This window comes from Haemaphysalis longicornis, unplaced genomic scaffold (genome assembly GCF_048455015.1).
Source record: "Haemaphysalis longicornis isolate Haplotype H1 unplaced genomic scaffold, Haemaphysalis longicornis Haplotype H1 scaffold_28, whole genome shotgun sequence".
Taxonomy (NCBI): Eukaryota; Metazoa; Arthropoda; class Arachnida; order Ixodida; family Ixodidae; genus Haemaphysalis; species Haemaphysalis longicornis.
Window position 1 is genome coordinate 4,237,470 of NW_027526329.1, and position 27,701 is coordinate 4,265,170.

A 27,701-nucleotide genomic window follows, 5' to 3' on the forward strand; every position below is an offset into this window, starting at 1 on the left:
GTCGTGGTTTCAACTCTTAACTGTGCTGACGATTACGAGGATTTTTGATTAGCCACAAAGCCGATTTCTTTCGTTGCTGGTAGCTCTACCTCCACTGTTTTTCAACTATTGGTGGCCTCAGCACATTCGTCCTCAGCGCCAGGCATTACATTCTCAATTAAAAATCATCATTCCGACAATAATACAAATGCCCTGTGAGGTCCCTCCAGCGCCTTTAACTTTTCATAATATTTTTACCTATAACGCCAAAATGCCTTCGTCAGGCCTACTTACAAGAATCCTGAATGAACCTTTGGCAAGATTGAACGTTCACGTAATTGTGAACGTTCAATTGTGAACGAAGCCTGACTGGGCAGTTTCACTGCGGTTACAAGACTTCAGTCCAATATTGCAGGCCGAATTTCCAGCCGTAGTAGTGGCTTTAAAAGTAGTTCCTCCGGACCACTTGAATATAGTTGAAATTACGGACTCTCTATCGGTCTGTTCCGCTTTGGCATCGTCTGAAAATTCACCCCGGATCCGTGCATATACCTTTCTGGTGCCTTCCCATTTGCGGGACATCTTCCTCATTTGGGTTCCCGTGCACAAAGGTTTACTCCTTAATGAAGAGGTTGATTCCTTGGTACGATCGTCTTTGGATGGCCCTTGGGTTGATCTTTGCCCTCTTCCGATCAGTGTAGCAGGAACAAGTTTCCGTAGATATTAGCGCCCAGTGAGTACGCAGAAAGGAGTCATCCTTAATTTTGAAAAAGTATGCCCATTTAAAACATCATTGCAATCCTTGTTTGTGTGATTCTCGTCAATGCGAGGTCATATTAACCAACTTCAGATGTAGGGTCCCCCACCTAAACTTCTATATGCATAGGTCTGGTCTCATCCCCTCCGCGCTATGTGCTATTTGCGGTGAACATGAGACACTACATCACTTCTTATTACATTGCCGCGGTTTTTCAATGATCAGACAACATCACCTTATCAGGCCATTACAACAAATTGGACTTCTTATCTCCATGCCCGTACTGCCGTCGCTAGGAACCACATCACTGGGATGTTGTCAGAGGGGTGGCGGAAGCCATTCCTGCATATGTGACCGAGACGAGGCGTTTGCCCTGTTGCTTTTATTATTACTGGTATGTTTTCTCACATTAAACAACAGCGTTCAATTTTTAACCAATTCTTCCTTCTAATCTCGCGCTCTTACTGGATGCCAACCGATAGTTAGGTAGTTTTAAGATGTGAGCGGGCGAATTAGCCAAATTCTTGTTCGATTCCTGGCCAATCCCCCGCGTAGGTATGCGCCATAAGATGTGGAACAACAACAGCAACTACTGGCGGCCAGACAGCGCCGCAGGAACCGGGACAAAGACCGCGCTCAGGAGATGGTTCTGGATCGAGCCACGGGCGTGCTTGCGCCGAGCACAGAGAACCATCTGAGGAGCTGCCTCTGGCGACCCACCGTTTCCCCCAGGGTCCCAGGGTACCTGTTCCCATTGGCCTGTTCCCGGAGTGCATTCTGGGCAAATGATCGGGGACGAAGCCTACACCGGCAAGGCACGAGCGCACAGGTCATCCTTTCAAAGCTGCGGCTAACGCAGTTCTTCCGTCTCCCGGTGTGTACGGTCGTCACGGGGAAACGTCTTAGCCCACTTCGACACGTCTTCGGGCCGTCAACATGAGCGACTCACGAATTTGAGGAATCGCTTCTACGGTCCATCGACGTCACTCCGTCACAGCATAGAGCGGGCCGTGACGTGAGCGTGTCGTTTCTTTTCCCCGCTTTGAAGTCCCATTTGGACTTCTGGTTTTTTCCTTCGCGTTGCGCGTGTGCTGCAGTGTGTTGCATTTTAGATACCAATTATATTTTACGTCTGTTTGCGTGTCCGCATCAGAATATGTTTTTCTGTCGTTCTCATGCCATGGCGTCACGTAACACGCCCGCCTGCTTAACACGTGGCCTCACAGAGAGTGAGTAGGTAACATTCGCAATGGACGCCAGTATATATACGTCCACACCTAGGGGATGCGCTTCCAGAAGGCCCAATTTTGAGCGAAGCTCGGGGAAAGCCGAGCTGTGGCAATAATTATAAGCTCATGATACCATTTCAAGGCAAAAATAAAATACCTTAACAATGCGATTCATGCTATGTCCTGATTATTGAGGTGACATTACCGGTGCAGGCAAGCGCGTGCCAAGAAAGCGAGGCTTGGGCGTGGCGGCGTTTCTGTGCGTTATGTCGCTCAGCTGTTGCATTAGTGTCTACTATGGACAGGTAAGTCCAACTACTTTATTTTATAGCGCTCTTATTTTATTAACCTGTATTTCACGAGATAGTTTATTATTTTATATTGTAAGAGCTCACATGTGCTTTTTCGTAGCTGCTAGGACAAAAAAAGGGTTACCACCGTCGGTGCAAGACAATGCAATCACGTCACTATGGCCTACTAGCAAAAACAGAAATGATAGAAACGCGCCCCATTCAAAATAACTGCTGCTCAGTATTACTTTATGGAAACACTCCGCCCGCTTTCCGAAGGCGTACAAGGTTTTTTCGGGGCACTTACGCATGCTTACATGCTTTGGAAGCGAAAGCCTGGCGATGTGTATTAGGAACGTCGTCGGCTTCTTTTATGTCGACCCCTATTTTTGTCAGTTTCTTCTCTTTCATTTCTTCATCTTACTGCGTGAAATACGCCACCAAGCAGAATGGCACACGCCACAGCCTCCCAAGAATGTAATGTTCTGCGAGGCTGGTGTGCTCCTGTCCTATTGCCGGGTCATCACGCTGAGGTTTCACGCGGCATGCTCTATTTACAACCTTAACAGCGTATAAATTTGCGAACTGGGTACATTAGCTCCTCGAAGCTCCCAACTTTGGGTCAATCGCCCAAGTGGAAATGTGGTACGAATGAAGGATATCTACGACAACTTGTCAGATCGGTTGGCTGTATTTCTTTTTGCTCTTCACCGCTAGTGTTCGATTAAACGGTGTAGGGACTTTTTTTTAATTCAGTTCAATCCTCTCATCCCCTTGCCTTCCTTCGCCCTATGCGCACTCCCTCTTGCCCTCGCTGTGGAGTTACAGGGAAACTAACTCTAACCTCAAGTCCCCTTTTACTCCCTTTCATGGTCTATCTTTTACGCTCTCCGACGGTGACGCCGAATAAACCCCAGTGAAATATGTACAGATTTCTTCTGAGGATATATACGCACCGTTTATTGTATATTTATATAAGTATAAGCTATCCAGCCAGAAATATTTTCACATAGAATGTGCGACACGCAACGCCTCAACCGAAACTGTGTGTCTTACTGACGATAACTGAAACGCACGGCCATGCACCGCCTCGTTCGAAACTGTTTTGCGGGCAGACCATAACTGAAGCGCCCTCTACGGCTCAGTAGGGATACAGGCGGGGTGGAACCGGTGGAAGCCATGTCGGGCGAATCATCTAAGTAAAGGCGACGTAAGGGAAACACGCCTCCCGTGATCACCCCGCTCTTCAGATGGCTGCCAGGAGGATCCCTGGGTCACACGGAATGCTTGGATCCAATATCTTAGACACGGGAGTACCCACCGGTCAATTAAAACCATCTGAAGGTGCGGCGACGACGCCTACCGCACTAGGCCTACTTCGGGCTCGCGATTCCATTTTGCTCAACTGAGCAGCTGCGACGGCGTGGCAATCTACCGGCTGCGGCGCACCGACACCGCAAAATTCTTCAGCATGGAAAACACCACCGGAGGTGAAGAAATGGAGCCCGCTGAGTTTATGAAGCCCGGCTGGGCTACCATTTGACACCGGCAACAAGTCTTTGCATGCCGCAGACAAGCCTCCACAAGGGTGGTGAATACCCCAGGCTCAATATATGCAGCTCAACAAGGCCGCCGGCGCCCTCCGAAGCGCCCGCCGCCTTCTTCCGCTCGTCAGCCTCCGGCGCCAAATTATTCAACGCCCAAGCGGCTGTCTACCATTGCCGTCGGTCGCACAAGCAACGCTAGCTTACGTCATCCAGAATAAAGCTGGATTGGCCCGTTACCGAGAAGACCAAACAAGAATTAACCAGTTCGCCAACTACATCATAATCCGCATCCGATGAGAGGTTCCAGCGAAAATGTGCGCCAACATCAGCTCCTTCACACTCCGTGGAAAGCCGTATGAATTGCAGCTAATATCTCGGGACAAGCGAAGACGTGAATTACGTTATTACGTTGTTTTCCATTGTACAGTTAGGAAAGAAAATTGAAAGTGAATAGGGTTCAACTTAGCGCATATATGTTAAGGCGAAGTGGTAGAGCAGAGTATTTCAGGAATGTTATACGGAGATGACATTATTCTTTGTAGCGGATAACTAAAGCAATATGCAACGGCTGATGCTTATTAGCTGTTTGGAAGCCACAGACCTCGCGCTAAGTTTTGGTCCTTGAAAATTGGGAATAGGAATTTTCAATAACCGCAGCACTGACTCAGTGTCAGGTCAGCATGGTGAATTAGCCAGTGCCAAGGAATAAAAATATTCGGGGTGTGAATAAACGATAAGGACAGCTACTTAAGAACTCACTAGGAGCAACTTAAGAATAAAGGAAAGCGGAATGCAGCTATAATGATGCATAGAACTCTGTGGGGGTATGACAAACATGAAGTCGTAAGCGGAATGTGAAAGGAGAAATGGTTCCGGGCCTCACATTTTGAAATGCAGTACTCTGCCTAAACTCAGACTCTTTCATGCCTTTAAGCGAACCAGGGAGCGGTAGGCCGTTTTGCGTTAAGAGCACATGGCAAAACAACTAACTTTTCAGTACAGGTACTTATGGTCTGGGCGTCCTTTGGATTTCGAGAAGGCCAGAGTGAAATGTGTTTTGAGACGACCTTGAGAGCAAATAACCAATGTAAGTGTACAGCTAAAATTCTTAGGTACCTATACATGAAAGCGTGGACACGCAATGATTAAGGACAACTAAAAGGCTACCGATGAAATACGAAAAGAACAGCAAATTTTTGCGAAAAATAATTTTTAGGAAAATAAATTCGAACGACTGCCCCGATCGCCCCACGGGTCTACTGTTTCCTTCTTGGCGGTGCGGCGTCGTTCACCTATCGGGATGCCCTTTCTAAACCCGTTAAAATTATGTGCTCCCCCTCCCTATAAAAAACAGAAACAATTACGATGAGAACAATACCCACTCCAACAAAGCTTTGGCAAGATTAAACCAATTTAAAATAAGCACATGGGCTCACACGCAAATCATTTTTGAAGAAGTCAATTTGTAAGGTAACAGGAATTTCATTCAATCTACGTAGTGACTCTTTTGAACTTCGAAGCTGTAAACGACACGCGCAAGGATTACTTAAAAACACGTCACTTAAATTCACACACGTTGCTTTAAAAAGAGTGAACCCAGATACGGCCGAAGCCAGCAGCGACGGGAAAAAGAAAACGGAGAGGAACGTCTGGTGAAAGGTTAGGACGAGGGCGGCAAGGGCGGCAATGGCGTCACCTTTCTCACTGCCTCCCTCTCAGTCTTCTTTCACGTGTCACCACCAAAGAGCGGCCTCTCCACTGTCCTGTTCCCCAGACGCTATTCCGTTTGCCGCTAAGCCAAACCACGTGAACGCCGTGACCACAGATTATGGAGTTTGCATTTCACGCGAGGGCTTTGAATGGGCGCAAAAGGTAGACCCGCGGGCTGTGCTCGTTGATTTCACCGTCTGTGTGCCTGTTTCTTCGAGTGGGCGTAGCTTATTCGGTAAGACAACGTGCTGTCACTCCGTCACTCTGTACGGGTACCCGTTTGATTGATAGTGGTGCTAGTACCTTCATGAAACGTTCCGTGTATACGGAATTATGGGAATGCGGAGTACTTTCTAAGGTTCACACGAATCCGCCACACAAGTGGGAAGATTTTTTTGAATCACATACAAATAAAATATCGAATACCTGACAAAACCACCGGTATTAAAGGTTTAAGGCAACTAGAACCGCGAAATCATCGTCCCTATGAATTCTGTATGTATATTGACTATATAGAAATCATACGGAGAATGATGTTGCTTCTAATAAAAATAAAAACACGGAAACGGTGCTGAAAATTTATATTGTGCGAATTCATGTTATTTCACTGTTTGTGGCACTAATATCTACTGGAGTTACGCTAGGGGCGGCGTACTCCGTATAAACTCTGTATTCAGTAGAGAAATTTCGTTATTTGTTCGCGGGAGCATTCTTTTCACGCCCATTGGCGCGACAGAACTGGCGGAGGCATTCTTCTTTCCATTTGATTGATATGTTTCCGCAAAAAGCACGCTGTGCATGGAAGGAGACGCGACAAGCTAGGATATGAATAACATTTACAGCGAGTTTAAGGAATGTGTGGCCGGATCGCGTACAAATTCACGAACCCCGAATACATTCTGGGAAAACATGCACACACACCAAATATATTAACGTGAGATACGTACACAGCGGAATGGACACTTAAGAACACACGCAGAGTAGGCGCGGAAACACAAGCAGGCGTGGACGAGAGTGGACAGAGTTAAACAGCACGAGTCATACTCTTGCGATAATCGTAGAGGCGAAGCCGTATCGAAGTGAAGAATCAGAAAGGTACTTCGCTATGGTTGATGATGAGTAGTTACAGTCCAACGGCGAAGGTGTCCGTAGTTAATTGAAGAAGTGTTGGCCCACTGGCCAGGAACCTGATGGTGGCCGATGGCTTGCGGCGGGAGGGAAGAGTCGAGCACTGGTCCTCAGCGAGGGCTCGCTGCCTGCGCTGCTCGCCACAGGAACACCCCTCACTCCAACGGGCGCAACAGCTTCTTGTCTCGTTGTCGGCCGTTGTCTTATTGACAGCCCGGGTGGCGGCTCGTATGGGAGAGCCGGCGATGGTCCTCGGGCCTACACCGAGAGTGTGGCCGTCTTGCTGCCTCCAAGAACTAACAGCTTCTCTCCCTTTTTTTCAAGTCACTTCCGCCTTTTTTTGTGGGCTACACGCGTGGAATTCGGTGGATTGACCTCTCTGATTTCTTGCAGTGGCACGTGATCCCACTACCTCCGTCTTAAGAAAGTTTTCTAGAAGTTTTCTGAAGAGAAGTTTTCTGAAGTTTTCTGAAATTCTGAAGTTTTCTGAAGAGCTACCCTAATTGGCATGGTCGGGAAGCTAGTCTACCTATCAGAATTTGTGAGGGGGTGTAGATGTAGTCTCTGAAAATGATTCCGAAGAAAAGCCTGCAAAGTACACAGCTCAGATACCAAGGTAATTTTAAAAAAAGTTCACCAAAATAGTTCAAATGCAGGGCCTTTTTTCGCGGTGAGTTGTGCTACACGTTTTACTGAAAGACGACATGTGTTTGGCGTGTTTTACTCGGGTAACGGTACGACCAGCACCAAAAAAACATAGAATACATAACACCAATATCATCCTACTGCAGAGAAATGGCACAGAATTATGTCAGCTCACGCGCGAGTGTTCTGGGGAGAGCCAAGGGTTGTTCGGGAAGCATATCGGTGCTTTTTGCCTTGGGCAGCATGCACCCCTGCGGTGTAAGACTCTGCGGTATCTGTTTTTGCACCCTCTGAAACAGCGTGTTGGATCTATTCTCGACCAAATTAAACCAACACGCCTCTCCCGAAAGTTAAAAAACAAACGTGTTTTCCGCTTATCACGTTTCCCCTCCTGTTTCGGTCTGAATTGTTTCTGCTTACGCGAACTTCTGTCTCGGGATTTCATATGCACAGTGATCTTCCACGCGGAAATGCGGATATCAGAGGGCGGGTTGATGTAAGGTTTGTGCAACCTTAAATTCGCATGTAACATTAAACCCCGTTGTGTTGATTGAGTGGTCAACACAGCTTGCCGTTCACGCTTTACCCTGACGTTTTTGAAGTCCCATGATTTACGATGGCTTAGAAAGCTAAGAAAACGACAGCGCACTCGTGGTTGGGTCATTTTGTAATGTGAACCACAAATAGATGTATTTTCTGGACAATACAATCGCAGTCTTTTTTCGTTTTGCCCTTTTCCACAACACCTTTTCCGAACAGGGTAAGGGCTCAGGGATAACTGAAGGTCCTCCCGTATAAATAAACGTTTTGTTGCTCGGATATTTTTTTGCTCTAGGCGAACATTGGAACTCTTTCTCCTGAGGACCCCTCGCACTCTCATTGTAAGGCTACCGTGCTAATAGAGCAGGATTGTCAGTTTTTGAAGTTCTAGTGACAGGTAGCAGACTCGCCTCTTGGAATTGCAGCTTATGTTTCCCTACTGATAAATCACTTCCCTGCTCTTGGCTCTCTTTCCACTACCACCAGTCTTTTTGTTAATCTCAAGTTCCCTTGGACGAGACACTAATGTATCAGACATGTGACCAGGTTTGGAGCCTGTCATATTTGCAGGTACGCCATCAACAGGGACGAAACGTAAGCGAGACTCAAGAACAGCGATTTGTAGCTTGAGTGCAGCTATCTCTTGCTCCTCCACCTCCTTTCAGTTCTCATACTTTCTGAGGGCATCCCTTTCCTCTCCCTTTACTCTCCCTTTCCTAGTTTTCTCATATTGCCTCGCCATCTCTTCTTAGGGCAAACCACTTTGTCTTAATACAGCAACATATACAATAAGTCGCCTGGCCTCTCTGTTCAGAGCTAACTCTGCTTTAAGTTTCTCGCGCTCGGTGTCGAAATACTTCCGAAGCTCTTCGCCGGTCAAGCCTAGCCTCTGTCCGGCTTTAATTATTTTTTCCAGTCCGGCTATGTACATTTAGTGAATGGCGAAATGCCTACAGAAACAATAGCAAGGCTCTTTTTTCTGATGGTAAAATGCAAATACTCGCAGGCTCTCCCTTTTTGTATGGAACACTTGGCCGGCCCGCGTAGAAAGTCACAAACGCCGACTACGTTCTTGCAAAGCACGCACACACACATAATATGTTAACGTGAGATACGTACACAGCGGAATGGACGCTTAAGCACACACAGAGAGTAGACGCGGAAGCACAAGCAGGGGCGGAGGAGAGTCGACAGAGTTAAAAGATTAGCAGTGGTGTGGCTCGGCTATGCCAAGATATGCGTAGCGTGAGCGAGGGTTCAGCTGGCTATTCTTAGCTTTCCTGGTTGTCTAGGATTAGCTTTTATATCATGCGTACTGCTGCGTCAATGACACACACATGGTATAGGCATTATGTGACACATGTATATGTATTTTTGTTCAACGTCTGGTTGAGCACTGCGGCTCCGGCGCCGCGCCAGACTTGTCTACTGCACAACAGAGGCGCACAGCTGGGCATGCGCCGGCGCCGGCGCGTTTGCCGCGGCTATGACGTCACTCGTCTGGTCTGCGCAGACCCCAGAAGAGCGCGCTGCGGCGGCGGCTCCGGTGCGCAAGCTGTGCGTCGTGTGAAGTCACTGCTCCTCGCTCATGCGCAGCAGGGCTCTCCAGCAGCCTCGGTCGGCCAGTGTAGCTCAGGCTACAAAAGCAGGAGTCATACTCTTGCGACGATAGTAGTGGCGAGGCTGTGTCCCAGTGACGAATCGTACAGGTACTTCTCTATGGTCTACGATGAATAGTGACTGCCCAACGGAGCAGGTTGCCGCAGTTAACTAACGAAGGGTTGCCCCACCGCCCAGAACGTGATGGTGGCCGATGGCTAGCGGCGGGAGGAAAGAGCTTAGGACTGGCCCGAAGCGAGGGTTCGCTACCTGCGCTGCACGCCACCGCAACACCGCTCACTCCAACGGGCGCAACAGCTTCTTGCCTCGTTGTAGGCCGTTGTCTCGTCGACAGCCCGGGTGGTGGCTCGGACGGGAGAGCCAGCGACGGTCTTCCGGCCTACACCGCGAGGGTGGCCGTCTTGCTGCCTCCGAGACCAAACAGCTTCTCTCCTCTTGTTTCTCGGCACTTGCGTCTTTTTTGGCTACACCCGAGAAATTCGGAGGATTGGCCCCTCTTATATGTTGCAGCGGCACCTCATCACAAGGAGCAAGATGTTATAATCACAGCGTTCGGTAGGAAGAAGTCTAGTTGGAACTGTGGTAAAGAGAATGTGACTCAAAGCGGACAACAAGCCATGAATAAAAAATGCGCTTAAACTATAGAAGCTCGCTGCAACTACTACATTTGCAGCACGTTTCTTACTTTCCGGTGTATTATTTCATAACTGGCATCCAGGAATTGTTCACTTATCCGAGGATGCCGTAATCGAAGTGAAAGATAGTGGAAACGAAATTATGCTCTCGTAATATTGTGTCAGACACAGTTTTCTAATAAAGTGAGAATAAACGGTATCGTGTCTTGGAGCTTTACTTATCATTCGCACCTCACCCCCCCTTCAGCACATTCAAAACCAAGCGGTTCGACTGATAACATCCAGCCAGTACAACGCGCATGTGCGCACACTTTTTCGGAAACTAAACATTTTTACCGTTGACAAACTCGTTTTGTATAACCTGGGAATATTTTCGTACCGTTTAACCAAAAATTCGGAATACTTATACATAATCAATATAAAGCAACTTACCAATCCTAACAACACACGGCTCTCACTTCAACACAACTATCTGCTTCCAAGAGTACGCACAAACTATGGAAAACAAACGGTAGAATTCGCTGCTATAAAGAAATGGAACAGTTTCCCTCTTGAACTTAAAGATCTGTCGTCTATTTCTTTATTCAAACACTCACTCAGGACATTTTTATCCCGCTAATTCTTGTGGACTGTTTTTTACTGTGATTACCAAGAAAATTTATTATTACGCCTATGTTCTTCATGACCAACATTTAAATATGTTGCAATGTATAATTATGTATTCTGTATTCGAAAATATTTCTGTCACACAAACGTATATTAGTTGATTAGCCTTGTTTGTTGTATTTTTCACCTTATCTACTCAACGCGCGACTGCATTTTCTGTACCTTTTTATATCACTTCTCGCGTTTACTAATAAGAGGTCCCACTACAGTGTTTACTTTGGGACCTCTTTCTGTATATTGTGTTGTATAAAATTCGTCAGGATATAATAAATAAAATTTCGCGTAAAAAAAAGCCAGCTGACAGCGAGTATCTTCATACGATTCAATCTCATATACGTTTGACATTCTCTGCTGACCCTGTCCGAGATAGAATTTTTTATCACGGTGCTGGTGGTGATGCAGTTATTGCAAAAGTACTTACAAGAGGCCGGGTGGATACAGTCGCAACGTCTCGTTCACCACCTGCTCAAGGTAGTTCAGCTTCTTAACTACCTCGTAATCCAGAGAACCCTACAAAGAAACAAGAATTATGTTCCCGTTGAGGGAGATACAAGTTTCTGCTAAATGTGCTTGGGGCAAAGTGTCATCCACAATTATAGTAAAATGCCCGTTATTTCTGTTACTTTTGTTAGTTTTTTATGGTAAAAATTATCACAGTTGAGTTATCTTGCAGGCACTCACTGCAGTCTGGCTGTGTCGTTTTTAGTTATATTTCTGTTTCTTGCCTTAACCTCCGCTTGATGGTCTAAATAAGATATCACGCACAGTAAAGCCAATAACTCAACAGTTCTTTAGGAGTGCTATAATATGGTAGTTCAGCAATGATCATCAATATAAATTTTGTTTCAATTAGTAACATTTAGGACAGTCAGGGCCAAATGTAATTGGCAGATTTCTTTGCTCAACATCGCAAGAGTGTATATGAAAGTCTGACTTTTTTTTGTCAATTAGTGTGCATTTTATAACGGAGGATAGGCAAGTAGTAGTTATGATACATTTTCTAAGCACCCTTAAAAGAAAACTTGGCCATTTTAAAGAACTTGTGAAAACAACAATTTACGCCTTTGGATATTGCGGGCATATTACCTTCTAGCAGTGGAGTATTGCCTTTTTATCGTTAGCTTTCCACTTTATATATCCCGTTCTTCATGTAGGCCTTCTCCATAGCTTTATTAAATTTCAGCGTTGGCATAAAATGTGCGCTGTAAATTTTTACGATAGCACACTGTATTCATAAAGTTGATAGACTGTCTCTTTAAATAGGTTATGTAGCACCGAAAAACATATTTTAAGCCGAACTTCATAGAAACGCAACATAAAAGAAATCCTCACTGTGATAGTAAAGAATACCCGGTGCGTGCATAGGGAACTGTTCCCAGAAGTGTATAGCAGACGTAGTATAATATAGTACCGATCAAGCCACCTAAATTAATATAGTTTACCCACCCAATTCTTTACGGCCTCCAGCACTTCTTTGTGCACTCTCTGTTGAACGTCTTGATGCTTTGCAATATTAAAGATAATATAGGCCAACGCAGTGGACACCGACTCAAACCTGCAAAAAGTGGTGGTTTCAGGTTCTAGAAACACGTAAATTCATAAACACAGTTACTGGGGTGATGCGTGTCAAATGTTGTGAGATTGAAGAAAATCAGGACAAAATGTGCTCAACTCGCAGATATTTCCGCCCTAACGTTTCTAGCAAGGCCACAAATAACCTTCATAATGTTCAGCTTCATAATGTTGGCTACGTCTGGGTGTTGTTTATTAAAATTACATTGATGTGATCACTACACTTACGAAGTTAAGAACTAAGAGTAATATTGCAGAATCTCAGAATTATATGTTCATCATCGCATATGCTGCATAAAAGATAGGTGATTTTTAAGAAACTAAAACATACAGCAGAAATTTTTTTTTCTAAACTCAAATTTCTTTTCTTACCCCCCAAGAACCACGCTCGTCGCAGTCGTCGTTATTTCGTCGTTCGTGAGTGTTTTCGACTTGAAAAATCCTGCGTAAGGAAAGACAATATCTTGCATTTCTTACCTGCAGCAACAAAAAGAGCGGGATCATTCGCGCAATATTTTAATAAGATTCAGACACATGCATAGAAAAGTATAAACACAGGTGCTCGACACTAGCTAAGAAGAACGGTTCAGAGGTGCGCAAAAAAGCTGTTTCAATTCTGTTCGGGGAAGCAAACCGAAGGGCACCAAGCTTTCTGTTTTCTTGTGCTTTAACATGCAGTGATTGTATTTGAGGCTATCGCCCTCAAAGCCGACGTCATGAATGTGCTCCAGCGACTATTTCAAATGAGTCGCACGTTTAGGCGTTGTCAAGAGTTAACGACGGGATGCGCGCCTCCAGTTGCAAAGAGCCCTTACACTTTTGGATTTTTAGCACAGGCTTTGGCCACGCTTAAAATACCTACTGATCTCTCTTTTTGCGAAATACTCCCAACGCCGCAGCCCATAAACTTAAAAAACGATTATTCACACCGTCTCTTATACTTAGTCAATTTTCATGAAAGTGGCGCTGATTGTGTGCTTCTTTGTTCGAGCTCGCGCGTGTTATTTGTGGAATTACCCGCAGAACGCTTGAAAAATAAATTATTTTACCTGGTTTCAACCCCAGAATCAACTAGAACTGGAATGGCGGAGGACTGTGATTGTACGGAAAGCGAACAAGGTTGAAGGCGTTCTGCCAGCACTGAACCAAACGCTTCGGTGAACTGCCATCGTTTGGGTCACGGACGTTTCAGCCATAACACAACTTCGACACATTATATTTTTAATAATATTAATCACGTTATGCTTAAACCACAGAAACCAAAGAAACCGAAATACCAACATTGTCTGAGACAGTGTGTACCTACAAAACAAAAGCGCAAATGTTTGCCTCCAAGAATCTGCTGCTGAACCAAAAGTACGCAAGATCTCGATAATATGAATAAAATAATTATAAAAACATAAGAGTTGTCAATTAAGCCACTAAATTTGATAAGTTAAAGACAAATTATTAAAAGCCGATTATTATGGCTTGTGTATAAGGGCAATGTATGATCCTCTCTGACTAATGACCTGTAGCCAGTAGAGGCACCAGCGTGAGCCAACACCCAATCTGGGGCGACGCCGATACTATGTGTGAATTTTCTGCCTGTTTTCCCAAAAATCAGCAGTTGACTGGGTAGGCCGACACACTTCTACTCAACACAGCATCAAGGTTAAAGGTCGTGTGGTGTATCCGTCTTGTACGTACCCGCAGTGAGTGCAAGTATAGAAACGTTAGAGGTCCGCGTTAGCAGATTTCGCTACATTCCGGGCTTCAAATAATAAAAGTATCGCAAGGGAAACTCTCTTTCTGACAACCAAGCTAACACCCCTTCCCCCTTCCCTGCGCGTTTTCAAGTAATTTCTGGTGAGCATCACATATGTCTCAGCGGCGCTCTCATTACTGCGCTTGTTCTATGCTTGAAATAATAAAAAACTTTAAATTTAAAACGGTGGCATAAATCACAGCAGTAAAGAAATACCTGCTCCACGCCCATGGGACATTTAAAACATCTTCAAAAGGAGCGTAAGAATCATGAGTGTTACAGTCATTATCTTCATGGCTCTCAAGGGGCTACGAGTGCACCACACTTTTCAACAAACATTGATATCAATTATTTAACACACAACAATTAATAAAATGTTCGTGTTAGCCAGCGGCACCAAACCTGCTTAGTCTCAACCCCATCAGATCCTCTCGAAATAGCAATGTGTTATACCGAAAGATTTGTGGGTTTTCAACGGAATTACAATTTGGAACCAACCACACAATCACATGAAAGCTTCTATTATAGCTCATTCATTTATGACAAGTGTCAAAGAGCCCCTCGTAGCGCACCTGATAAATCGGCAGCAAAAAGAGCGCTCCTTAAGTTCCTATATCCTTCACGTTTATTCCTCTCTTTCAAATATATAAATGTCACCATTATGTTTTACTAACCCTTCGCATAGTATTATTTTTTGTTTTTCTTGTGGTAATTCTGGTTTTTTCCAAGGTCAAGGTCGTACCGATGTATAAAGGTTGTTTTTGATATCTATGTGATCAGGACAAGTCTACCCATACCAAAACAACGTGTGATTGAAAAGTCACATTTCACACAGGGAATTTTGTGGGTGCATCTTGAATACACGACAAAGCATTTACAGTTATTTTACTTTGGGAACGAAGAATACACACTGTATGAAATATCATCTTTCTTTTCTAATAAAACCACCTGCAAATCAAGAAGGTCAGAATAAGGTCTTTAGCGTCAGAAATATGCCTTTAGTAGGCACCTCAGGTACTACAGTGACTTTGATTGCTCTCTTTGCAGATTAAGCGCGTCCTTGTCACCGATTTATAGGTACGTCGTCCCTTGTGTACATCTTGTGCTCCACAACCAACGTCTGGAGGCGCGGAGGTGAAATATAAAAACATCTCGTGAGACCTCAACAGGAGACGAAGAAAACTTTGTTCAACATTCCGGTAGTTGAACACTCCTCGCCGTACATGGTTGGCACTAAGTAAAGCGCCAAAACTGCGGTTGTTTTTGTCTTTAGCGTTGACACAGGAGCGACGTTAAAAATGTTACACGCATCCAGATGTTATTGCATTGCCAAGGAGATGTGTACCTGCAAAAGGTATAGCCACCTAAAGAGTTCGGGCGGGGAGCCTCCTCTGTATTATGTTTAGCTGCCACAGTCGCGTGTAAATGCGTGACGTAAAGACTCAATTACCAGCATGTACAGCTGCAAAAGGTGACACCGCCTTGCGTTTACGTTTCAGAGGGTTACCCAATGACTGCCACGAACGGAAATCCAAATCGGGACAGGGAATTTTTTAATCTTAGTGAAAAGGACAGCTTTAGAGGAACCGCACCTCAAGCCGTCAAAAGCAGCTGAATGGTCGCAATAGAGCATGGCAACCACTTGCAGGAGGCATCTCGCCATATCCAGTCATTGATCGTACGTGTATACGGTGACTGTAGAAATGGTGACGGTGGCAGGGCCCCGAGGCTTCCATGCGAGGGGTCGCAGCTGGCCGGAAAGTCAGCTTCGCTGATCTGGGTCACTGCGTTTACCTAACCTAGCTCCAGATTCTGATGGGCTGCGGGGACGGAACATCCCGCGTGGAAAGATTTACCTTCTTTGGAGACTTTTCTACGTTATGTTCCTAATAGTTTTTTCCTACGTCTTTTTCTCGATTGTCCAAGAATACTCAATTCAATGCAATTCCTTTTATTTTCTAGATAGATGTATATAGATATTCCTGCGCGTAAACAGCTGTGCCTGTCAGTTCTACAAAAAGTAATCACGGGATGAACATATCGCGCGAGTGATGTCGGAGAGCAGTAGTTGGTGCTATGAGCGAAACACTGGCACTTTAAACCGCAGCGCGTGTGAAGCACGTTGGGTCAGACGGAGCAGCAAACGAGGCTTGCGCTCCGACAGTGTGCAGTTGCCACACTGAGCACTGGATAGAGTTTAAAATGAGCTGGGTTGTGGATTTTTTTGTCATCTTTACACATGGTTATGCGCCTTACTGGTCTAACACCTCAGTCCATCAGGTCTTCTAAAAGATCGGCGTTCGTTTCTTTCATAAGATGTAGAACCGAGGAAACACATCTGGAGTGTTCAAGCGCGGTGGATTGTGACCGGCATATCCAAATTTGCCGCTTGTTTTTATTTCAGGTGATTCGTGGTTTGTTGGTGATTGGAAGCGTCAATGCATCCTTCTTCGGATTAAAAATTTTATCTCTGTAATTTTTGTGAAAATGGCTTAGCGAAATTTTTCAATTAAAAACAGAAACATAGAAACAACCACGTTGCATTTTTAGCTGGTTTTTGTATAAAGAAATGGCAGTTTTTGTCGGGATTAGAGAAAGTACCGGTGCTCAATCGTGCAAACCACTACGGTGCGGCCCCTTTTCAGGCATTGATGACGTTTCAGACAGAGGTTTTATTTTACCGCATACTTTAGTTTCAACCGGCGGAATAGGGTACACTTATACCGTAAATCTACGTAGCTTCAGCCGAAGCCCAATCAAGGCTCCGGTGTTGCCCATTCCAAATCTACGCCCTTCACCTAACACTCCTCGCGACGGTTGGTCGTTGAGTATGTATAGGGCCAAACGGTACGTGGTGGCGGTCCTAGCCATCAATATGTTTGTTGCAGGAGCCCCGTGCATTTTCTGAAGTCATTTTTACTTCAAGACGCTAATCCATGGTGAGGGCTTTATCTTAGCCCGTATGATGCCGCTGGTCTATATAGCAATTCTCTCAGATATTTGTGATAATCGTCTGACCATGTTTACGGACGCAAGAAACACCACCCGAATCACGCCCTGATGATAACCCCTTCAAAATGAAAACCGTAGGAGAGAGGTTCTGACACTGTGGTTGAAGTGCTGGTGCCGTCGAATGATGTTAGCGGATGTGAATTCGTGTCAAAATGACCGTTGTGAATGGCTTCTTGCTGTACCTGTTTTCGCGGAGATACCTTACGCCAGTATTTTTATGCCATTTGAGCCGCCCGTAACGCGGTGGTATTACATGGTAGAAACCCATTCATTCAGTCACGATTTCGTCCACCAATGCACACGTTTTGAAGACAAAACGAAATAAATCAACCGATGCCGTTCCCATCCCTCACTTGCTTGAAGCATTCCAGAGTAAAGCGAGACACAGCGCGAGTACGTTTTATGTGTACCATTATGCGCTTGGCGTTAATAATGCATGATACAGGAGTTTTTTCTTTGTGTCAATGTTAAGACCGGCGTGTTTCTTAAATACTCCTTTAGGTTTTTTTTTGCAAATTTATCTAGCTGGAGAGTGTCAGTAATGCGCCTGAGAGTGAATTCTGTCTGCTATATTCAGAAGAACGTTAGGGTTGTCAGGCCCAACAATAACAGCTGCTTCTTGGGGCTTCTTCGGAGCTGAGACAGGTTTAACCAGTGTCATATTTGATGCGTCTGTTCCGTAGGACGTGTGATAAGAAATGAGAATTGGCTGATGTACAACGGACTGTATGCGCATTGTGATACCCAGTAATACATCGTAGGGAGTTCTATAAAAGTTCGCTTGATATGCTACGCGGTAGATGGGCGTAATGAAACCAGTTCACAAGGGCGTTAAACGGGAACATACCCAGTAATACATCATAGGCAGTTCAACAAAAGGCGACTTGCTAAGCTATGCGGTAGAAGGGTGTAATAAAACCAGTTCATAAAGGGGAACACCAGATGAAGTGGCGTAACCCACTGATTTGTGTATATGCATGCATGGGTAATACGACCATGCAGAGCTGTAGCATTTTACAACAGTCGAGTTTATTCACGGCGCATCGTCCTCTTCGTCTTCCCTGTTAGTACCATAAGATCATCTCGCCTACTTATTTGTTCAGTCATTGTTATTTGTTGCCATTGCATTCCAGTCTGGCCTAGTGAACGCCCACTGCAATATGTCGTGAATAATTCGCCCTAAGGATAATGCGCGTCTGTTTTTCTAATTGACACAGGAACAAAATTATTTCGCTCCCGAAAGAAACAAAGCATACCAAAGGCATAACTTGCGCAGATCAAATACAACGCTGGTTTTTTAACGCAACCTGCCGTCAGCACCACACCTCAACAGTAACAACTGTAGACATAGCATACCGGTCGGCCTTGGTGTGTCCTCCTCCACAGTAGAGCTCTCGACGTATTCCGCATCGATGAGGTTTTGCAATATGTCGGTCCTCCTAAGCTGCAGTGAAATAAAAAAAGCAACTAATCACAAAACGTTTAACACAAGTCAATTGGTAAACACAACTTAGCGTGGTGAACGTGCAGCTCCCGCTTGGGATGTCGATTATGGTCCTACAATCAGCAGACTAAAATGACCAGTCCGCTGAACAAGTGACCCCGAAGTGATTATTCGGTAGCATAAGCCCATGACATCCTCCGCGTCTCTCCGCCATCGTCGCCTCTCTATCCACCAAGCAATGATTACCGATACAGGCACTTTCCCACACCTCACTGTCCTTGTGCACACCGACCCACAAGAAATTGGTCTCCAGTTACTGCCACTCATGTTGCGCGCTAGACACACTCTTCTACTCCCTAAGTGTGTTTTCAGGTGACCCCCTCTCTCTTTTCCCCTGTCTCTCTGACCTGGGACCCCAGGACCATCGCTTTCCTGGCAACCCAAGCTACGTTCAGAGCGGGGGCATTTAAAGGGTCATTAAAGGGTACAAAGAAGTCGGCCTGTATCGATAGACTGTGGTTTCGAGAATTTAAAGGCATCATTATGGCGAGTAGCAGTTGTTTAATAAGGCAGAGGAGGATCAAGTCATAAACAGGAAAACAGAAGACGACACCCCGCACTCTTTTGTGTACTCCGGGAAACGTCACGAACGCTGTGAAGTGCGAGATCATCTATAGAAGGTTTTCTGGAAAAAACAGTTTCTAAGTCATTGACCACGTAAACTAAGAGTAAAAAAAGGTCTCCGTTAGCTCATCATATTTTGAAAACACCTACTACAGCTTTATACAATGCGAGTCAGGCTGCTTTCATCACTATTCAGTCAGCCATCAGGCTTTTTGAAAGGCACGTTTTGTTTCGTTTCGTTGTTGTCTCGTGTTTCGTCTTTGAAAGCATTGGATTGCAATTCGCGAAGTCAATAACCTACGACGGTGAGCACCCCAGCTTCTGCAAACAATATACCCGTCAGGAAGCAGTTATAGTTCCTTCTTTAGAAGTGGTGAAAAGAAGCAAACGATGCATTCCAGGAGGTTAAGCCACCCACCTGACCTTCTAATGACCCTTTCTCTGCGCGCGTTAATTGCTGTGCGGTTGGAGCATACTCGTCCGCTAACTGAACTTACTGCATGAGGATAGCTGACCGATCCCCCCCTTCGCCTCGAGCGGCCGTTGATAACCAGTAAAACGTGCGTCGGTCTAGAATAGGTGTCTTTGAGCCACGGGGAGCACCGTAAATTACGGCTACGCGACACGGATGCAGCGAAGAGTGTTTATATCACGCTATGGTCGCGCCGAGCAAAAGAAGAAAATATGAGATAGCTGTGATCGCCAGATGAGGTGAGGGCAAGGCGCCCTCCTGAACCTGCGCATTGGCTTCCTTGCGCCCCGCTCCGTCGCTTTGCCACAATCCGTCTTCGCCTGCCGCTCACAACCCTCTCTTCGCTCACCGGCCTCAAGTACGCCATCATCCAAGAGATGGCCCCAAGTGCGCGGGTCGGCGGTGCGTTGTGGAATGCGTAGGCAGGCGCGAAGGCTCAATGGTTTCGCAATCGCAGAACTCCGCATCGTTGAAATGTCGAATACTGGTTGGCATAGTTACTCCATATGGGAGTTGCAAAACTCCCCATAGGCCCCATGCTTCAAAGACCGGCCCCACGATTCGCCCACTGTTTAGGAGTTTGCGCACAGTGGCGCCATCTGCCGGTGACAGAATAAACTATATACAACGTGGTTCGGCGCTGGACGACCTGAGAGCAAAAGTATATGTGGGTGCTTACGTAAATTTGTTGCGACGAAGAAGCCCAGGGTGTTCCACCACTCTAGTGTGCGAACCAAGAGTGGTAAAAAAATGCAACCGAGTGGTCAGCAAGATGCGTTGTCGCCTGCGCAGTGTCGTCCGCTGCGCGTAATTTGCGGTCTTCCGCGGCAAAACAAAGAGTTAAAAATTAGTTTCTGCGGCTTTACAGAAGCTTGAAAGGATTATTTAGAGCCACTGAATCAGCTACTAGATTAGGTTTGGCATACAGTCTGATATAGGCCTAGCGACAACTGCCGATTTAGTACTTCAGGTCGGCCCTATGTTGTGCTGGAGTGCCCGCACAAGCGCCAATCGGTCGAGGCAGTTGAGCAGATCAGAAACCATCGCAACAGGAACCCGCAGTTGGGAAAGCAATGAATAACTTTAAAAAGTACAAGAACTACAAAATTATTCACGTGTAAAATAAAGTTTGCCATGAAATTGTCAGTTTGAATAATTACTGTATTTTTCAAATAGCGCGTTCAGTGGCCACGGTGGCGCCACCGTACGTACGATCCAAAGCAGGGGCGGGAGGTCGAGGTATTGGCCGTTTTTGAGGCGGAGTTTCGCAACTGCCTACATCGAAGAGCCCTGGTAGTTGGTAGTAGCATTAAGAAGATTTCACTTCGCTTCAGCGATGTAAGAAACGAGTTGATTTTACCGAAACGAGGTGTTCCTTATTCCTTGCAATGCCGTAGAGAGCAAGCCCACGGGTTGGAGGTGAATAATAGAGTGAGGGTTCCGGCTAGTTTAGAATGAACTAGAATATGGAAGTGCCCCGAGCGGTGACGCCGGGCCACGCCGGTTTGCGTCGACATCGCCAAGTTGCGCTACCGCTGCGTTTCGCAGCGACCTGGCGCCGCGAAACCACGCGTCTGGTGAAGCATTGCGATCTTCTCGCGTTGTCTTTCTGCTTTCAAAGGCATTCAGAGGCTAAGAAAGATTATAAACAGCTCAATGCGACTACTGCTTTACTTAGTGCTGCTCCAGGTAAGCACGGGATGTGCGAGCCTCGATGTGATGAGCCGTGGTGGTTGCAGGCACCTCAGGTTATGTTATCCGCGATTCTGACTCCTTTCGAGAATTATGTCGTACGCGGATGCTTCTAAATGTCTATGAACTGTTACACGTGTTCTCGACTCGCCTTGTAAATATCATTCCCGATTTAAGGAAGTACTTGATTTTAAAAAAATATTTCGAGGTTACCGATGACTTCGCTAAATCGGGATTTAACTATATATTTCCTCTGGATAATTACTGATAAACAAGGAATAATATTTCTAGTTAACGCTTACATATCGCGCCACGTGCTAAATGGCTAATGGCACAGCAGAGCCGTTTGAGCTTAAAGTTCCGCCGTTCAGCCATACCAGAAAAAAATAATTAAGAAAAAATTCTGAGCGCACGTAAGCGTGCGGTTCGTGAGGAGCGCCGGGCATCAGCCAGGCTTGCGCGAGGGCTTGGGCCACGTAGGGGTTAGGAAAACTGATCACCCGTAAACCGCAAAAAATACACAAGGGACGAGGAAGGACAACAAAGACAGGCGCTTGTCTCTGTTGTTGACGTGATAGCCAAAACTACCAGAAAAAATAGGGAGCACACGTGTGCGCCTCGCCAGGAGCGCCCAACGTCGACCAGCTCGACTTTCGAGAACACCCTGCCCAGAGTTTTTGGCGTGATCTGTCGTGTGCTGTTTTTCTCGCCAATTCACGTATGTTCGCGCCTGAAGTAGGGAGCACAGACGCTGAGTTGGCGCTACAGATGCCCAGTTCGCAAATACCGTTGCCGCGGGTTCTAGCGCATGCAAACGCGGTCCACTTTGTGAGAGGTGTGAAAACAATCCGGGCCTACCAGTCATGGGAAACTTTCAGCGGAAAATTCTCAAATAAATATTTGGTGACAGCCGGGTCGCCGACGAAGGGAGAGGAGTCACCGGCTATGTTGTTTCTCCAGCCCTGCGCCATTAATGCAAGCTGCGCCAATTTGTTTTTAGAACTCCATTGAAAAAAAATGTACATACATACAGCGAATAAGATGGAACATATTACACTTGCGTGTAGTGGCACAGTTTATTTCGCAGGATTTAAAGCTCTTTTCCAGTTCCGTGATCTTCTTGCAGCTGCGTGCACTACTGGCCTATGCAAACATGCATAGCCGCTGTGGCAGCCTGGGGCAAAGCAGTGGGAGTCCGTCTTATTTTAGGCATCTTTCTCGCATGTTACTCATTGAAGAAATACGCTTCCTCAATGTTTCAAAGAAACACTTAAACACCGCACGCACATGCGGCCCTCGGAATCTGTGTTTCCTTCGGGCGGCGGCGGCAGCTGTTCGGCTGCGCACGGCGCAATGAAAGCAACGCCACCTCCGCCCGTTCGAGACACTACCCTATTCTAGTTCACTCTAGGCTAGTTGGTAATCCATGAGCTGCACCGCGCGAACAGGACAGGAAAAGAGTGACTGCGCATCACATGGAGCGGCATAATGTTATCTTTTCTTGCTTGGTAAGATGGGAATGGGGGAAGGGAGGGGCAAGGCCTGAACTGCGGTAAGGATGAAAGATGTTGTGGTAGCGGGAAGGTATAGGCTACAGAGCCGCCTGGTATCGTTTCTGCGAACGTCTCAGGAATGAGTGAGAGTGCATCTTCGCGAGTCCCTTCATTACTGTTCAAGGACTCGTGTGTGGGAGTCTACAAGGCAGGTTTGATCTCTGAGAGTGGGTGAATAGTCCTGAACAGGCGGAGTGCAGGCCTTCAAGAGTAGCTCGTGAGTTTAGACCTTCAAAGTTACGACGGCAGCAGGTTTCGTTGCAGGTGATAACTGCCAGGTATCCAACACCTTATCGCTGCCAGGTACCCAACACCGGTAGCTGTCACTAGCGCTATGGAGGTCTCTTATGCTGTTGTGACATCGGAGGTGGTTCGAGTGAGGGGATGAGTGTGTCACCCATCTCGAATGAGTAAGGCCTTGTGCGGGTTTGGTGGCGAACGAATTTCCTTTTGCACTGAGCCGTATTTAGGTGCAGATGCCACGATAATATAATTGGTATCGGGAAGGTGAGTCGTATTTTAGGATGTATTTGGTGTACTGTATAGTTTGGATGGATGGAGAAATGGGGTTACAGAGTGTGTATAGAATGCGCTGAATGAGGGTCAGTTTTGCTTTTGATACTCATATGGGCTGCGTGAAGGGCTCTGGCAAGTTAACTCCCGGCATTGTTGGGATTCAGCTACTAGCTGGAGTCTAAAAAAGTTGTGTATAATCCACACTGTGAAAGTGGTTGGAAAGCAAATCTTTAAACGACACCTACAACAATTGCCCACGCGACGTCACTTGAATTCACACACGTGGCTTTACGAAGAGTGAAACCAGAGATTCTGCTAGCCTTTACCTGGGATTCGCGGAGCGGCGTCTCGAACGCAGCAGCATCGACCACGGGCGGGCTCGTGCGGCAAACGCCGCCGCTGTAGACCGGCCGTGCATCGGCAGAAAGAAAATGGAGAGGAGCGTATTTCGAAGGGTGAGACAGGGGACCCTAGCCATACTGATGTGCTAGCTCGGGGCTACACCACCGCGCGGCACAAGCGCAAACACCGAAGCAACTCCTCATGTGAGCTTAGCGATTCCAATTTATATGGATTTAAACTAGTTAGTTAGGTATGTTCGAGAATTGCGACAAAGCTGAGGGAACTTTTGTAATCGCTGTTTAACCGAACCAGTTTCTTCTTTTGCCTTTTTTAAAACCTTGTTAAACACAACCGAATTCCTATTCTTAACTTCAGGAAACGGAGCCCCATTCGTGACAAGCAGTGCGCAAAAGGTAGCCTTTCTCTACCTGCCAGATGTCTGTGTGGGGTTTGTAAAAATTGTTTTCCCGACCTGAAAACCAATCATAACATAACTCTTTACCGTACGACCACTTAATTCCGTCGGGTCCGTGTTACCCTGGAGGTGCTGTCGAGTAAGTTAACCACGCCGTGCGAAGGAAGCGCGAAATGGACACGAAGATGCGCCAAAACAGGCCGAATACAACAGTCGCTGAAGCAGACGTCAAAGCTGGCACGGCAACCCGCTCGCCGGTGTGAGCAGTGTGCGGAGAACGCAGGGTACCCATTCGCGGCGCCATGTACACTGCGTTCTGTGAGTGAAAGACGTCCTACCTCTCCTCAGCCGCGTTGGACGTTTTAAATGCAGAGCATTTCAGTAACTCACGATGTCACCCGCGTTGTCCCGTCGTAGTCCGCACCGTCGTTGTCCGCACCCCTCCCCCTACACTATATAAAAGAAAATACTATCCAGCGCCAGGTTTCGATCCCTCGACCCTGCGGGCGTAACGCAATGTACATGGTGCTCTACCCACTGCGCCACAAAGCCGACACAGAATGGGACGCTACGAACGCGCCTTATATCGTTGACTCATTCAAATTACTGCTGACGAGCGCTCTCTCGTCAGCAGTTGCCACAAGTGCAACAACATTAACGTAACGCAAACTAATTAACGTCGTGCGCACCCGGAAATGCTCTGCATTTGATCGTGCCCCTCGCGAAGGGAATTTTTCACTGCGTCTTCTCTCGGTCGCGGGAACCTTGGCGCCACTGGTGGAGGCGCGGCACAGCTCGTAGCACTTTCTTTGAAAAAGCGCCTCGAAGGCGCGGCAAATATGAAATAGGGATGACGTTTAAAGGTCACGCGAGCACAGTTTAAATGGATGTGCGAAATTTCGCGCTAAAAAAAAATTTCCCGCGTGTTTTGTAGTCTGTGTACGCAGCATTCCCAGGCCTTTTCCTCTCCCACACACCACGAAGGAACCATTGGAAAGAAGAGGTAGAAAGCTTGCTTCAAAACTAGCCATAGGGCTACATTTGGGAGTCTTTGGGTTAGTATCATGCCGTGTGGAATGATTGCGCCAGTGTTGGTGGCTTTATTTGGACTGATTGAGCGCTAAGGGCTGTCCTATGTGTTTTCGCTGTCAAGGAGCACTTGCATCAATTGTAGCGTATCTTTTCCTTTGAGTCCGCGTCGTTAATTTGTAATGCTACGCACAAAACGATTATTTCGTTAAACACCGCGGTTCAGAGAATCAACCAACCTTCTTATCGAAACGTTCTTATGCTGCACTGTCTTGAATGCGGCTGAGCAAGACTTGCAATAACAGGTCGCGACGTGCTAATCATGTTGCTATATTTTTCCAATATCTACTTCATGCAGGACTGTCGCGGAGACATTCAGTGGCCGCGTGAGTAAATTTGTATTAACATTTCGGTTGCAACTTGCGAGTAGAATACCATGTGCCGCACAGGGAAATAGCGTACCAGTAATCAGCAAGGAGAATAACGTGGCGGAATCTCCAACCCGGCAAAACATACCCAGAAGTCGTAAGCCTGCACTCTCAAAATTCGGTCTGCGCTCAGGTGAAAAAAAAATCAAGAGCGTGCTGTTCTTTCGCGTCTGGCGAAAAATCTTTCAAATACCCCTCCGCTTGTCGTACAATTGTCATTGTTGACTGTAACCCGCCGCGGCGGCTGAATGGCTAAGGAGTTGCGCTGTTGAGCACGAGGTCCCGGGTTCAATTCTCGGCCGCGGTGGCCGCTTTTCTGATAAAGAAGAAAAGCAAAAACGCCCGTGCATACGAGATTTCGGCGCACGTTAAAGATGCCCAGGTGGTCAAAATTAATCCCGAGCCCTCAACTACGGCGCGCATCATCGCCTGCGTTACGTCGGCGCGTTGAACCCTACAATCAATCAATCAATCAAACAAGAAGTCACTATTACTGTCCCCTCAAATCCTTGTTCGGTTTACAAACTTTCCTCCTTGCTTCACCGTAAAAAACTCAAGATATCTTTCTTAACTCAAACATTTGCATTCCTTGAAGTTTCGAGAAGTTTTCTCTAGTGAGGGCAGTGGCACGCACGAATTTACCAGCCGCTCAAGCTGGTAAATTGCTAAATCTTTTAAAGAAAATTTAGGCTGAGCGAATTACCTGTAATTCCCCGATTCTATGCATGCAGTAGGGTTGATTGGTGGTTACATTTTTTTGGTTTTGTCCGAACAAATGCCCGCCTCTTGGGCGTCTACACAGACACAGTCGCTTCCATTCGGCTCGCGCTTCTCGCTTCGCCCCCAGCGGACGAGCTCCTCCTGGCGACGTGATTTTTTCTGCTACCTGATTTTCCCACCAGGGTGCGCTTGATAGCACTTTATTCTTCATCTACTAAACAGTCGAGGCACCCTGCCATTGCAAAATTCACCGTCGCAACGGAGGGCTAACCCTAGCGCCATAGCGAGGAACAGCATCAGCCTCGCCTCGCGCCGCAACGGCGTGCAGCTACCCGCTGCATCCCACGTGCGCAGCTCGTGACATCTCCACCATGGATTGCGGCGACAAGGAAAGTGCAGCGCTCCCAGCACACAGCGAGCATTCTTCTTTACGGACAAACCCGTGGATACAAGTTATTAGCAATTGATCCCAACGCAATGCCTCCAAACAAATGAAGACAGACCAGAAAGCACTCCCAATGGAAGCTCTAAGACTTACTACTCCGGGTATAGCGGCCGACCAGTTCGTCGCGATAATACGCCCGACCTGCAACGCGTGCGTAAAAACTGCGCCACATGTGAAATCAAGAACAGCTGTGTCACCACCACCGGCTTCGGTCACACATACCTAATACGCCAGGTAACTATCATAAATCAAGCCACGGCGAACCTAGTAGTAATTGGAGCCAAGAAAACTGATCTTATCGACCGCATATCCCGAAACACGGCCTTGACCATCTTTTCCACCACATATCAAGTTCGTGAGTACATGAAGCCTCCCCGGTCACCTCGCGAGGCGTTATCCATGGCGCCTCGGAGGAAACCGACCTGCCGACTGTACAAGAACTCCTCGCCCCCAATGAACCCAGACTGGCCCATGCCCGTTTTATGGGCCAGACGACGTCGGACCTACTTATATTTTACGGCTATTGTGTCCCATACTACGTCAAACTAAGATGTGAGCTCGTCAGGTGCCGTCCTTATCGCAGCATGACGGAAGTCTGTACCTACTGTGGAGAAACTAGACAACGAAGAGAAGTGCCTCTCACTCCCTCAGACGGTCTGTGGACTCTGTGCAGCAGTAAAACACTCTGCTACTCACCATTGTGCCCCGAAATGCAAACTATGTGATGGTCCCCATCAACTTGCCAACAAGGACGGCTACAACATTCACGTCCCCCGATCAGACCCTCGACTATCACTTCTCGACAGACTTATACCAAAACCTCGCCCACTTCCACTTCGCCACTAGACAAGGACAACTTCTCGGTTCTACCCAAGACCCCACCAGTGCCCCACCACCAGGTAAGCTGGTCATCTGTTCTTGCTCCTCTTCCACTGCTCTTCCAT

General features: G+C 46.7%; 1 protein-coding gene across 2 annotated transcripts in view; it reads right to left on the bottom strand.

Moving 5' to 3' along the window:
- Positions 1–27,701, bottom strand: part of LOC144172990 (cytochrome P450 3A14-like) — an 87,222-nt gene that overhangs the window by 17,479 nt on the left and 42,042 nt on the right. For both annotated transcript variants that reach the window (XM_077701586.1, XM_077701585.1), the window contains 4 exons: positions 18,434–18,521; positions 12,691–12,760; positions 12,193–12,301; positions 11,168–11,256 (listed from right to left, as the gene is read on the bottom strand). In XM_077701586.1, the coding sequence (XP_077557712.1) occupies positions 11,168–11,256; positions 12,193–12,301; positions 12,691–12,760; positions 18,434–18,521 (356 nt within the window). The remainder of the gene's footprint in view (positions 1–11,167; positions 11,257–12,192; positions 12,302–12,690; positions 12,761–18,433; positions 18,522–27,701) is intronic.